The sequence below is a fragment of the Lathyrus oleraceus genome, chromosome 5, assembly GCF_024323335.1.
Source record: "Lathyrus oleraceus cultivar Zhongwan6 chromosome 5, CAAS_Psat_ZW6_1.0, whole genome shotgun sequence".
Lineage (NCBI taxonomy): Eukaryota > Viridiplantae > Streptophyta > Magnoliopsida > Fabales > Fabaceae > Lathyrus > Lathyrus oleraceus.
In genome coordinates, this window is record NC_066583.1 from 240,375,917 (window position 1) to 240,389,337 (window position 13,421).

At 32.9% G+C, this 13,421-nt stretch overlaps 1 protein-coding gene across 1 annotated transcript; it reads left to right on the top strand.

Annotated features, from left to right (window-relative positions):
* Positions 1 to 5,170: 5,170 nt before the first annotated feature.
* On the top strand, positions 5,171 to 12,472 carry LOC127083398 (heat shock 70 kDa protein 17). The gene is made up of 14 exons (XM_051023711.1): positions 5,171 to 6,125; positions 6,426 to 6,658; positions 8,004 to 8,163; positions 8,917 to 9,162; positions 9,267 to 9,403; positions 9,536 to 9,872; positions 9,974 to 10,135; positions 10,690 to 10,764; positions 10,845 to 10,945; positions 11,044 to 11,113; positions 11,189 to 11,245; positions 11,346 to 11,407; positions 11,725 to 11,797; positions 11,902 to 12,472. Exons 1-14 carry the CDS (start codon positions 5,361 to 5,363, stop codon positions 12,106 to 12,108), a joined length of 2,685 nt encoding a protein of 894 aa, XP_050879668.1. The 5' UTR covers positions 5,171 to 5,360; the 3' UTR covers positions 12,109 to 12,472.
* The last annotated feature ends 949 nt before the right edge of the window (positions 12,473 to 13,421 follow it).

Sequence of the window (13,421 nt, forward strand, 5' to 3'; positions counted from 1 at the left end):
GCCCAATCCTTTCTCTTTCACATTGTGTATCGAAGTCTCTTGACACATATTTTCCACCACCATCAATCCTTAAGATCTTGATCTTGTTGCCACAAAGCTTTGAAATTGGTGAATACCTCAATCACATCACTTTTCTTCTTGATCAGGTAAGTCCATAGTTTTTTGCTATAGTCATCTATAATTGTAACAAAGTATTTGTTACCTCCAATTAAATATAAATTAAGAGGACCACACACATCTGTGTATATGACCTCAAGGGTAGCTTTAGAATTGCTTTTTGCATCATTGTTGAAGTTGTTTTGTGTTCCTTTGCCTGAACACATTCTTCACACACTTCATTTGAAATATGGATTTCTGGTAGACCTGAAATCATATTTCTTCTCTTCAGGTTATTGTTGTCTTTGAAATTTAAGCAACGAAGATTTTAGTGCCATATTCATTCATCTCTGCTAGCTACAGTTGATAGGAACTTATGTTCCATCACTTCAAGCTTAATTTTGAAGGTCCTATTTTGAGACACGTGCCTTCAAGATTACCTTGCCACTTAAGTGAAGTACTCTCATCATCTTGTTTTCTATCAATACTTTGCAATTCTTCTCAATCAGTTGCTCAATGTTTAGCAAGTTGCTTTTCATGCCTGTAATGTATAACACATTTGAGATTATTGATTGTTTACCATCTTTTCTCATGATTAGGACATCACCAATTCCTTTAGTAGCTAGGGTATTGTCATTTCAAATTTTCACCTTGCTCATTATGGAGGGATTGATATTGACAACCCAATCTCTCCTTCTAGTCGTGTGTAATAAGCACCCTGAATCTAAATACCATTGATCTTCATATTTTTCTTCCTTCTTTGTTGTAACCATCAACAACACCTCTTCTTCTTCTTCTTCTTCTTCTTTTGCAAGCCTTGCATCATCTTATGGTTATTTTTTTAGGGCAAACACTAGCATATTGACCATACTTCTGACAATTATAACACAAAATATGACTCTTATTAGGTTTCCTTCCACCACCTCTTCCTCTACCTACAACACCACCTATGTGATTTTGTTGGTTTGTGGATTGTCTCTAATTTAGAGAATTTCCTTATTGTTGGTGACTCCTACCATTTGAATTATCGTAACCTCATCTATGTTTGTTTCCATTCCATCTTCCTTTGCCTTTATTTTCTTTTTTGTTTCTTCCTGCAGAGCTACATCACCTTTCTTCTTGCTCGCAGATTTTTCAGCCATTCTTTGTTCATGAGATTCAAGTATCCATTGAAACTCTTCTTTTATCATACTTGATATGTCCTTCGATTCTTCTATGGATACAAACACATGATCGAATTTTGGAAGCAATGACCTCAAGATCTTTGTAGTTATCGAACTTGATGTTAACACTTTTTCACACATCTTAATTTGATTCACTAGCCTTGTTATCCTAGTGAAAAAATTAGTCACACTTTTATTTTCTTCTATCTGAAGCAACTCATACATTCTTTTGTGAGTTTGTAACCTCACTTATTGCACCTTCTCAACACATAATAAAGAATTTCCAAGATATCCACAACTACAAAAAACACATCTTACCTCGGGCGCAAAGTAGATTTTACCTCAGTTACACATGCGAGATAACAAAGGACAACATGAAAATTTTCCATTTTACCCCTCAGTTTCTAAATAATCGAGGGGATGGTTGAAATGGTCATGGATTCGATCCCTAGTGAGATCCTTTTGGGAGTTTTTAAATGGCGAAAAAACACATCTCATCGGTTTTGAAATATAACTGACGGGGTAAAACACGCTTGAGTTTATTATATCTAATATGAATTGCTTGTATCATTAAGTCCTATTTGAACATATAACTTTTCAATTTGCTTTACAAAATAATTATATGAACAACTATATTTGAAGAACAAATTACTCTAATATATTTTTTTTGGACATTTTACAACTCATCATTCATCTCACTTTCTTTAATTGTTAAAATCTCTCTAATGCTTCTAGTTTGCGTTCAACTTTCTTCCATACATGCTCATTCAACAAGTACGGAAGAAAGTTGAATCAAAACTAGAAGTATTGGAGAAATTTTAACAATTAAAGAACATGAGATGAATAATGAGTTACAAAATGCCCAAAAAATATTGACTAATGTAAGATGTTTTTCAAATACAACATAATTTTTCATATTACTATTTCCAAAAACAATTTAATAAATTATATGTTGAAAGAGGGGTTAGAGAAACAAACAATCGACATTAGATATAATAAACTCAATTGTATTTTCTTTCACTATCATGTCCTCTTGACATGCTCAGAGGAACAAAATGAGAGTTGTACAAGGAATCACAAAAAATATAGTCTTAGTCTAAATCTCAAACTCAATAACAACAACTAAACCCTAAACATGTAGATTTCAAAACTTTGCTAAGTATACTAACTAGACAACAACAACAATAAATAACAACAAAATTAACATTATCTCAATCTAAACAACAACTAACATTAAACAACAACTAAAAAAAATATATCTCAACAAAAATACAACAATATCAACAATAAACCTATAACACCAATCTCAATAAACCTATAACATATTTATTTCAACAAAAACAACAACATATAACATCAATCTCAATTTAAACAATAACAAGATTAACTTCTAACGTGTCTAAAAAACAACCACAAGATTAAAACCTCTAAGGTTTTTGGGCTCATCAACACAACAAACAACAACAACAACATTAATGTAACATGAATAGTGATGTTAGACATACCAGACATGTGAAGAAGAAGTGAAGAAGAAGAAGAAGCGAACCAGAGTCCTAAACATATATCATCTTCGTATTTCCTTACTTTTTTAGGAGTTTGAGGATGATATGTCTTTAGGAATCTTATTGTTTCGAGATCTTCATTAGGATTTTGTGGGAGTTGTTTTATTATATGTTCTTCGTTAAACAAAGTTATATATATATATATATATATATATATATATATATATATATATATATATATATATATATATATATATATCAGAGTAAACAATTTCACATCGGTTGTTAGACAAAACCGAGGTGACAAATGGCTTATTCATTTTACCTTTCGGTTTTATAAAAGAGCCGAAGTAATATATTATTTGCAAAAAAATGGTGAATGGTAAAAACTGAAACCTAACATGTATTGTTTATTTTTTAATTTTTTCTATCATTCACCAATTTCTTTGTATGCTGAAATACTCAAACAAAGGATTCGTATTGTGAAACAACACCATTGTTTGTAATTTACAGTATGTTTAGAAATATATTTCTCAATATTGTCAACGGAGGAAAGCAATAAATTATGAAGTATTTTCTTTGGTTGACAACTTTTGAAGGTTATTCCAAAATACAACTTAGGGTAATACTTAATTTACGAGTGCTTTTATAGTAAAAATCTGATTTTCTAACCCCTAAATTATTAAAGAAACTAAAGGAAAAAATAATTTAATTTACAAATAAACAAAAAAATAAAAAAGACACCACTTTAAAAAAAATATAAACATAAACTGCATTTGTTGAGATTTGGAGCATGCCCTGAATTAGTTTTCCCCTCAATTATTTTCGAAAATCGAGGGAATAAATGATATTTTTATAAAAAATAAAATAAAACATGACGCGTCCTATAATTATGCCTCATTTTTTTTGCTCGGTGAGGTGAAAGTTTTGTCATAAAATATATTATTTATAGTAGTGGTCTGAAACCTCATTATGAATCTGCATCACCAACTTTCTCAAAGTTGTCTGGACCAACACATTGATGAATTATAAAGAGGGATTTATAATCTTTTTTCTCCAAATCTTTATGCGCGACCTTTTGTTCATATGTGATATTGTCGTTAATTGGTGTCGCTCCATTTTTCACAAGATCCCAAACATCTTAATAACATAAGATAACCTTCATTTGCTTACACCAATTATCATAATTCTTTTCATTCAAGATATGAAGTTTTGCTGGAAAATGACCGTCTGGATGAGAAGACAATGCCATGTGCTTCACAAGAATCAAAACTAGTGCTCTAGATACCAAATGTTGGAATCGATCTTGATAGAAGAAGATTCAATCACGTTCGTGATTGATTCAGGATCCTTGTTCTTTACTATTCACTCGAGTGATTCAACCACACATTGGTTGCAATATGATTCACTTGCACAATAATTTGAAAAAGAAAGAAAAATTGGAGTTATGAGAGAGAAGATAAAATTGAGAGAGTATTGGTTATAAAAGTGAAACGAAGAATGTATTGATTTTTTCTTGATCTTCTTGATCTCATATCCACTTTCAGATACAAAATGACTTCCTATTTATAATGATACTACCACAATCTCAAACTAACTAATTTCGATAATCTGTATTAGACTCTGTTGAATACATACAACTTCGATTACTACAAATAATATTCAACTTTAACTCTATTGAATACTGTATCTACAAACATACTTAACATAAATAATTACTCTCTCAGGTCTTAGTTATTATCAAAAAATCTTTTAATTTTTTTTATCTTAAATATAAGTCAATGTCAACAAATTTATGTGAATTAATGTCTTTATTCCAAAAATATATATATATTAATGATTTAATATTATTAATGAAAGATAATTTAATTGATGGTATAATAATAATTGTGTTATCTCTCGTATAAAATTAAAACATTTAAATACACTAAATTATATTTCTTATACTGTTTAATTTCTTATAAATCAGAATAGTAGTACATATTTAACAATATTGTCATGAGGTTAGGTCTAAAAGATTAGTATTCGAATTAATTGTGAAGATAATGAAGGTGTCTTTCGGAAAGAAAGAAGTTATTTTTGAGTTTCATAAAGGTGATTGATAACCTTTTATAGAATGGGAATAGCAATGCACTTATTATTTTCCAATTTGATCTTAGAGCAAAAAGTTAACATACCCTTATTTAGTGGCACTCTTTCTCTCAAAAACAGAATTTAGGAGTATATTGTACGTTAAGGCTATAAGTGTCATTTACCGAACATCTTACATTTTTGACTCGAGGAGGATCCATAAGCTGCAAGAATAACAACACCACACCCCATTTCATCTTATGCCACGTGTACATTCTACCACGTGTCTTTTCATCACTGGTTCAACCTTCTCTCTTTTCGGTCACTCCCACGTAAACACCCTCACTCCCAAAAAACAGAAACTAAACACTCAATTTTCATATCTCATCAATAAACCCATCGCAACACGCCGGAGAAGAAACGAAATCTCACTCTCTTTTCCTTATTTTCTTTCCCAATCAACACATTTTTATTTTTATTTCATTTCATTCAAAATTCTCACCAGCCAAACACAAACTTTCTCTCCACAATGGCGCGGCTCATCGCGAAGCTGACGCTAATCGCATTCGCTCTAACGTTCCTCTTCTCTCCGTCGGATTCCGCCGTATTCAGCATAGATCTAGGCTCCGAATCGCTCAAGGTAACGGTGGTTAACCTAAAGCCAGGTCAGGCTCCGATCTCAGTCGCGATCAACGAGATGTCAAAGCGGAAATCGCCGGTGCTAGTTTCGTTCCACGACGGAGACCGTCTCCTCGGCGAGGAAGCAGCGGGTCTAGTCGCGCGGTATCCGCAACAGGTTTATTCTCAAATGAGAGACCTAATTGGGAAACCCTACGCTTCTGCTAAGAAGTTTCTAGATTCATTGTATTTACCTTTCGAAGCGAAGGAGGATTCTACAAGAGGCACTGTGAATTTCGTGGTTGACAAAAACGGCACCGAGTATTCGCCTGAGGAATTGGTTGCTATGGTTTTGAGTCACGCCGCGAATTTGGCTGAGTTTCATTCGAAGATTCCCATCAAAGACGCGGTGATTGCTGTTCCACCTTATTTCGGACAAGCTGAACGGAGAGGATTGCTTCAGGCGGCAGAGTTAGCCGGGATTAATGTTCTTTCGTTGATTAACGAGCATTCTGGTGCGGCGTTGCAGTATGGGATCGATAAGGATTTCTCAAACGAGTCAAGGCATGTAGTTTTCTATGATATGGGTTCTAGCAGTACCTATGCTGCACTTGTGTATTTCTCCTCTTATAAAAGTAAAGAGTATGGGAAGACAGTTTCGGTGAATCAGTTTCAGGTATGGTATTTTTGGGAAAATGTGTTCAATTTGGTCCATAAATATAAATATGAAATTTATCAGTTGGAGATTTTCTGTATTCTTTAATAGTAATGTACTTGTCTAATGAAAGTTGATTAGTTTGAATTCATGATGTTAATGAAGGAATAAATGCATAATATAGGGACCAGGATTGATGACTACAACCAAATATCAGAAGAATAATTTTATAATTAAAAGATCTGGGATTGCATTCATGCTAATTGGGAGCTAAACTTGTACTGCATTCCTCTTAATTTGTTCACTTCATAACCCATGTAGGTCAAGGATGTTCGTTGGAACCCTGAGCTGGGTGGTCAGCATATGGAATTGCGACTGGTAGAGTATTTTGCTAATGAATTCAATGCACAAGTTGGTGGTGGAATAGATGTGAGAAAATTTCCAAAGGCTATGGCTAAGTTAAAGAAGCAGGTTAAACGGACAAAAGAAATTCTCAGCGCAAACACTGGAGCTCCCATTTCTGTTGAGTCGCTTCATGGTGATGTGGATTTCAGGTTGGTAGTTAGTTCAAAGCTTCTCATTTACTTGTTGGGTATTACCGACATCAATGAATTTGTGTGTTAATTTCTATCATTTCTAACTTAAGTTAATGGTTTGTACTTCATACATAGATCACAGTGTTGTACTAAATTATGCTGTTTCACTAGTTAACATATTCTTTTGAACAATCGCAAGAAAATCAACCAAACAATCCAAGGTTATTTGATCTAAAATAGTCTTTTGGAAGATCAAATTCAGTAGAGCATATTTTTTTTTTGGTGTGTGGCACTGCATGTCTATTTTTGGCACATGCTGTTCCATGTAGTGCTGAATGTGAAGTAAATGTTCTTTTCTTTGGGTTTTGTCAAGGTGGAATCTTTCCATTTCCATGTGTTTGTAATAGGAGTAGACATCATTATGAAGGGTTATGTCTCTAGCCTGTTTTCCTTTCTTCTCCATAAATTATCTTACTATTTTATATTAATTGTAGTCTCACAAGTGAATGGTCCACAATTGTCTAATATGAATATAATTTTGACACATTATGCCACATTCAAATGATCACTCAACAAGAATCATTAGAAACTAGATGTGTTCATTATGAAGTGATAAAGTGTCAAAACCAGAGGAAGGGAATTTAAGAGGGATCAATACAATTTTTTTTTTATGGAGACAAAAATCATATTCATGTCATCGAGAAAATATCTCATGATATTTTTTGGCACCAGTGTATGTTTGAGAATAATTAGAATATCTTGGATTAGTTTTCCATAGGTTCCCTCCACTAGAGTTAATCCAATTCAGACACTAAATGTGAACTCCTCTTCTAGCCGGGATTCAGGCTTTAGTTTGCCACATCATAGGAGTCTAGCCCCTCTCGCCAGATCTAACCTCCAATGTTTAGGAGTATGATTAGGTATTAGCATAAATTGAAGTTGATGTTTTTTATTATGTTTCACATCAATATACACAAGGTGACATAATTTGAAGTTTCAGTTCTCTGTTATTTTCTTCCTTGCCTAAAGCCCTACGATCCTGACAGTCATAGAAGTCTAGTCCCTCCCGTTAGACCTAACCCCCAATGGTTAGGAGTCTGGTCCAGTATTATCATAAATAGAAGATGTTTTTTTTTTATCTTGTTTCACATCAATATACACAAGGTAACATAATTTGAAATTTCTGTTCTCTGTTTTTTTCTTGCCTAAATCCCTATGTTTCTGACAGTTCCTAAACTGAATCAATTTTCAAGATCCCCTTTCGTATAACTTCCCCATAATAGCCCGTAACTGTCAAGGCATGATGTAATTATACTATGTATAGCACCTAAGGATCCTTTATTCAAGGCTTCTTTTCTTACAGGAGCTCAATAACCCGTGAGAAGTTTGAAGAGCTCTGTAAAGATATTTGGGAAAAATCTCTCTTACCATTGAAAGAGTTGCTTGAGCATTCAGGCTTGTCAACAGATCAAATATATGCAGTGGAGTTAATTGGAGGTGCTACCAGAGTGCCAAAGTTACAGGTTTGAATAATCTTTTTTCGTTTACTGTCATGCTTTCTGCACTGTGTATTAGCGGGATTAGATCTGCTGGTATTTGTACAAGATAGAGCTCCATGATTTTTATTATTGTCTCACCAGTCAACATTTGTTTTTTTTATGTATGAACTATCATATGTTATATACAACATTACGCCAATTTTTTGCCACGTCGGAGAACGTGACCTTGTTATACGTGAAGATATGCTTGCTACTTCCTTTTTTTTGGTTAACTTGAATGAGGGGAAATTAGAGGGCAGCTGACAGCTCACTTGTTAAATCTTTTATTTATCGTAGAGATGTTAGGAGAGGGGAATACTAGGCTACAAAAAATATAATGAATGTAAGGCTAGAACATTCAATTGAGTAAGAATATCGGGTCTTTGGTCAGGGAGAAGATCTTCCTAGTACTACAATCTTTTTTCTGTAATTTGGGGAGTTCTTCCCCATTCTATTTCTATTCCAGCTTCTTATCAAGAGATAGACAACATGGATGTGATTCAGTTGCATAAGTTCTTTTATATATCAAATATATGATTAAGTTGGAAAATTCATGCCATAGTTGTAAACTTATATTTGATCTTTTTATTGTCAAGTAAAACTGCAGTACTTAGTCGTTTCCTCTGTTTTCTTTGATACAATGTTTGTACTTAAGTTTACGAATGAAGTATTTACTTAGCAGTCCGGCACTGACGTCTAGAAGTTTACTTATTGTTATTCTGTTAACTATAATTACAGGCTAAGCTTCAAGAGTTCCTTGGTAGAAAAGAACTTGATAGGCATCTTGACGCCGATGAAGCAATAGTTCTTGGTGCTGCTCTGCATGCTGCAAATATAAGTGATGGTATCAAATTAAATCGAAAACTAGGTATGGTTGATGGCTCCTTATATGAGTTTGTGATTGAATTGAGTGGCGCCGATCTTCCGAAAAGTGAAAGTTCTAGGCAGTTACTTGTACCTAAAATGAAGAAACTCCCGAGTAAGGTAAACCAATTGAAGTTTCTTGCAATGCATATGATCAGAAAAGTGAAATGATCAATTATATTCTCTAAATTTACTAATCAATTTTCATATGGTTTACTTAACAGATGTTCAGATCCATTAATCATGACAAAGATTTTGAAGTTTCACTAGCTTATGAAAGTGAACATCTTTTGCCACCTGGTGTAACCTCTCCTTTAATTGCTCAATACCAAATATCTGGTTTAACAGATGCAAGTGGCAAGTAAGGATAGAAAACTTCCTAATTTTTTTTGGATATAATTGCTGATTTAAACCCCTCAAGGAGTTGTTTTAATACCAAATCTGTAAAATCTCTAATTCTTTCCTATTCTTTTGGCCTTTTCTGTTCTCGTAGATACTCATCTCGGAATCTGTCGTCCCCCATTAAGGCAAATGTACATTTCTCTCTTAGTAGAAGTGGAGTTCTTTCTCTGGATCGGGCAGACGCTGTTGTTGAAATAACAGAGTGGGTGGAAGTTCCCCGGAAGAACTTGACCGTAGAGAATTCAACTATTTCGTCAAATGTATCTGATGAATCTGGTGCTAGTAACAAATCTGACGAAAACAATGAAAGTGTGCAAAGTGATAGTGGTATTAGTAAGACATCTAATACGAGTGCAGAAGAGCAAGCTCCTGCTGAACCTGCTACAGAGAGAAAGCTGAAAAAACGGACCTTTAGGGTACCATTAAAGGTGAAAGCCAGCCAAGCCTGGTGATTATTGAGATGAAAAAGATTGAAACAAGATCTTCTAACATACTTCTCTTGTTGGCTCTTCTTTTTTACCGGTGGCAGATTGTTGAGAAGACTACAGGACCGGGGATGTCTCTATCGGAAGATTTTCTTGCTGAAGCTAAAACAAAATTACAAGCACTAGACAAAAAAGACGCAGAAAGGAAACGGACAGCCGAGTCTAAAAATAATTTAGAAGGATATATATATACTACTAAAGAAAAGGTTGGTAAAAAACAATATGCTTGTTTTTTTTTAATCTTTAAGGCCTTCATCATTCCTACAACGTAAAGTATCTTTTAGATTTTCTAATCGTCTTACAGAGAATCTCTTAAATATTAGCCTTTAATTAGTTGATTTCAAGCTCATACTGAAGGATTTGAACTCACTGTCTTGTTTTTTTTATCGTTTTACTTTTGTGAAAAAATGTCATCAAAATACAACTAAGAAATGAAAGAATAAGGATTAAGGTTTTAAAACGAAAGGTACACTAATCTCTAGGCAAATTAACTCAAGAAGGCCCCATCAAATCTTATGCTTGCATTCACCGTAATCTGTTTATGTTTATAGATACTTTTTCTGATCTATATAGTTTTCTACAGGGAGAGGGTAGTATTTGGGAATGATCCCCCGCCCTTATTTTATTGGTTTCCATTTTATAAATTTTATGTCTATTGTTTTTTTAGAAGGTTATAAAGTTATCTAACTTCTTTTTTGTACTTGATAGTGTAGCTATTAATATTTCACCTTGTTCTTACTGGTTTCCTTATTTTTATCAGATTGAGACTCTTGAGGAGTTTGAAAAAGTTTCTACGAGTGAGGAACGTGAGTCCTTTGTTGAGAAGCTTAATGAGGTTATAACCCTTTTCCTTGGCCAACTAACAAGAAATGTCATTGATAAGAATTTTGACTTAGGCTTCTTGCATTCTGTCAGGTGCAAGATTGGTTGTATACAGATGGTGAAGATGCCAATGCCACAGAGTTTGAAGGGCGTCTGGATCAGTTGAAAGCTGTTGGAGATCCAATTTTCTTCAGGTCTGTTGTATTCTATTTTAATATAGGTCTATCATGTTTACTATGTATACCTTTATAGTATGGTAAAGTTTTTCTGAAGAGTGTAACATCTATTTTAGGTTAAAAGAGCTTACAGCTCGACCAGCAGCAGTTGAGCATGCCCGCAAATACATTAATGAGCTGAAACAGGTACCATCAAGAAATTTCTGATTAGTATACGCTTTGGCTCATTTCATTTATCATGTGTCATTTTGATATATGCAGATTGTAGAAGAGTGGAAAGCAAAGAAGTCTTGGCTTCCAAAAGAACGAGTAGATGAGGTATTTGATTTATCTTGATTTCTATTTTCTTGAATCTATTAAAACCAACATGTTACATCTGGAAAAATCATTTTCTGTTTTGGGGTTGCTATTTTGCAAGGTGATTAATATTGCAGAAAAGTTAAAGAATTGGTTGGATGAGAAAGTAACTGAGCAAAAGACGTAAGTTCCTGTCAGTAATTTGTTGTTCTTGTATGGCGAAATATTCTTTTGCTCTTGAATACATTTCCATTGTTCAGTCTTGGTATCTCATCATGTATCACATTGATGCACTGATCAGCTAACATACTCTGTTAAATAGATCAATGTTCCCCATTTCTAATCCTGTTTTATAATCTAGCTTTGTAAAGATTTCATTTTCCCTAATTGCTCGACTTGATTTTGGTCATTGAGTAATTTCCTCTACACATAATAATAGTTCTAAATCTAATGTAGTTAATTATTAATTTTTATTCTGTTTTTGTTTTAAATTTTTGAAGAACTTCTGGATTCAGTAAGCCTGCATTTACATCTGAAGAAGTACATCTAAAGGTGTTTGAACTGCAAAACAAGGTACCATTTCTTCTACTTTTCTAGTGAAGACCGTGTTGGCACATGATTTACTTGTCCATGAAAGCAGTGCCATTTATGTTGAGGTGTTCAATGTTTATGTACAGGTCGCCAGTATTAATAGAATCCCCAAGCCCAAGCCCAAGATTCAGAAGGCCACAAAGAATGAAAGTGAGAGCAATGAGCATACTACTGATAATTCTGATTCCACCTCAACTGATAGTTCCTCTAAAAGTGATGAATCTGCTAACCCGTCAAAAGGCGAAAGTGAAGAAAAGGTTGACGAGCAACCTGAAAGTCACGATGAGTTATGATTTAACTGAGAATGCACGTAGGTCCTTTTAAAAAAAAATTATCTACCTACAAATTTTAATTAGTTAAAGGTCTAGGCTGGTAAGGGTAGAATGGATAGGTGAAAACGAGGGAGTGCCAGTTCTGAGAGCAGGAGAATTGAGTTGAGGCAACATTTGCTTGATGAATGCTAAAATTTTGAGGTTAGATGTACTACAATAGTTTTCTTTTTAAATTTATAATTGATTTCCCTTGCTATTTAAAAAGGGTAAGTTGTAACTTAAAGGCCTATGAAATGTGATATAGGAAGAAAAAGAAGCCCATGCCAATAGATTTGCTCGAGAGTGAGCTCACATAATTCTACACGCATTTTACTTTTTCTGTTAATGCTACTTAAATGCTTGAATGTTTGTAGAAACTAGTTAGTATGTGATGCTGTGATAAGTAGAGATTGTTTGAAAAATAGGGATGAATTGATATTAATTAATAATTTATTACCAAGTCATTATATATTCTTACTCTGCTCAGTTCAAAATAATTCGTTTATTTTATTTTTATTTCTCAAAGGATCATACAAACTTGTGTCATAAATGTGTAACGTGTCATAAAGGCATTAGATTTAAATCAGACTACACCTGTAAATCAAACAGATTCAGTTAAAATTTATATCAAAATAAATTTATGTTAAAATGCTAGACTTTATTGAACTTTTTAGATTGGCCTGTCGTAGATATAAATAAAAGTATTATTTTAGTTTTTTTTCTTCTCTATTTTAGTTGATTCACATAATTTATTTTTATATTTTAACTTCAAATAATTGTCACCTTTTTGCACTTATAATTGATAGTGTGTTTCATTTTAAGTGTTATGTTATTTCTTGAAGATATTTGTGAACTTTAAACGATAAATAATATTATTACAACTTCATTAAAAAATAAACGTAATAATTGAAAATGATAAAGACAAACATAACAATTTAAAAGACAAATTATTATTATGGGATTAATTACTATACATTTTGTGTATTATTTTATAGATTTTTAAAATAAAAGTCAAACTTGTTTCAATATCCAACGTCTATTATTAACTGACGGTGTAAAATCATTGTTTCAATATCCAAAGTCTATTATTAAGTGACGGTGTAAAATCCTTTTACACCGTCAATGTATTTCAACTATGTTTTATTATTATTATTATTATTATTATTACTATTATTATTATTATTATTATTATTTATTATTATTATTATTATTATTATTATTATTATTATTATTATAGCATATCTTATAAAAAAATTATAATTAATTTTTATAATATTTGAATATGAATGACATGA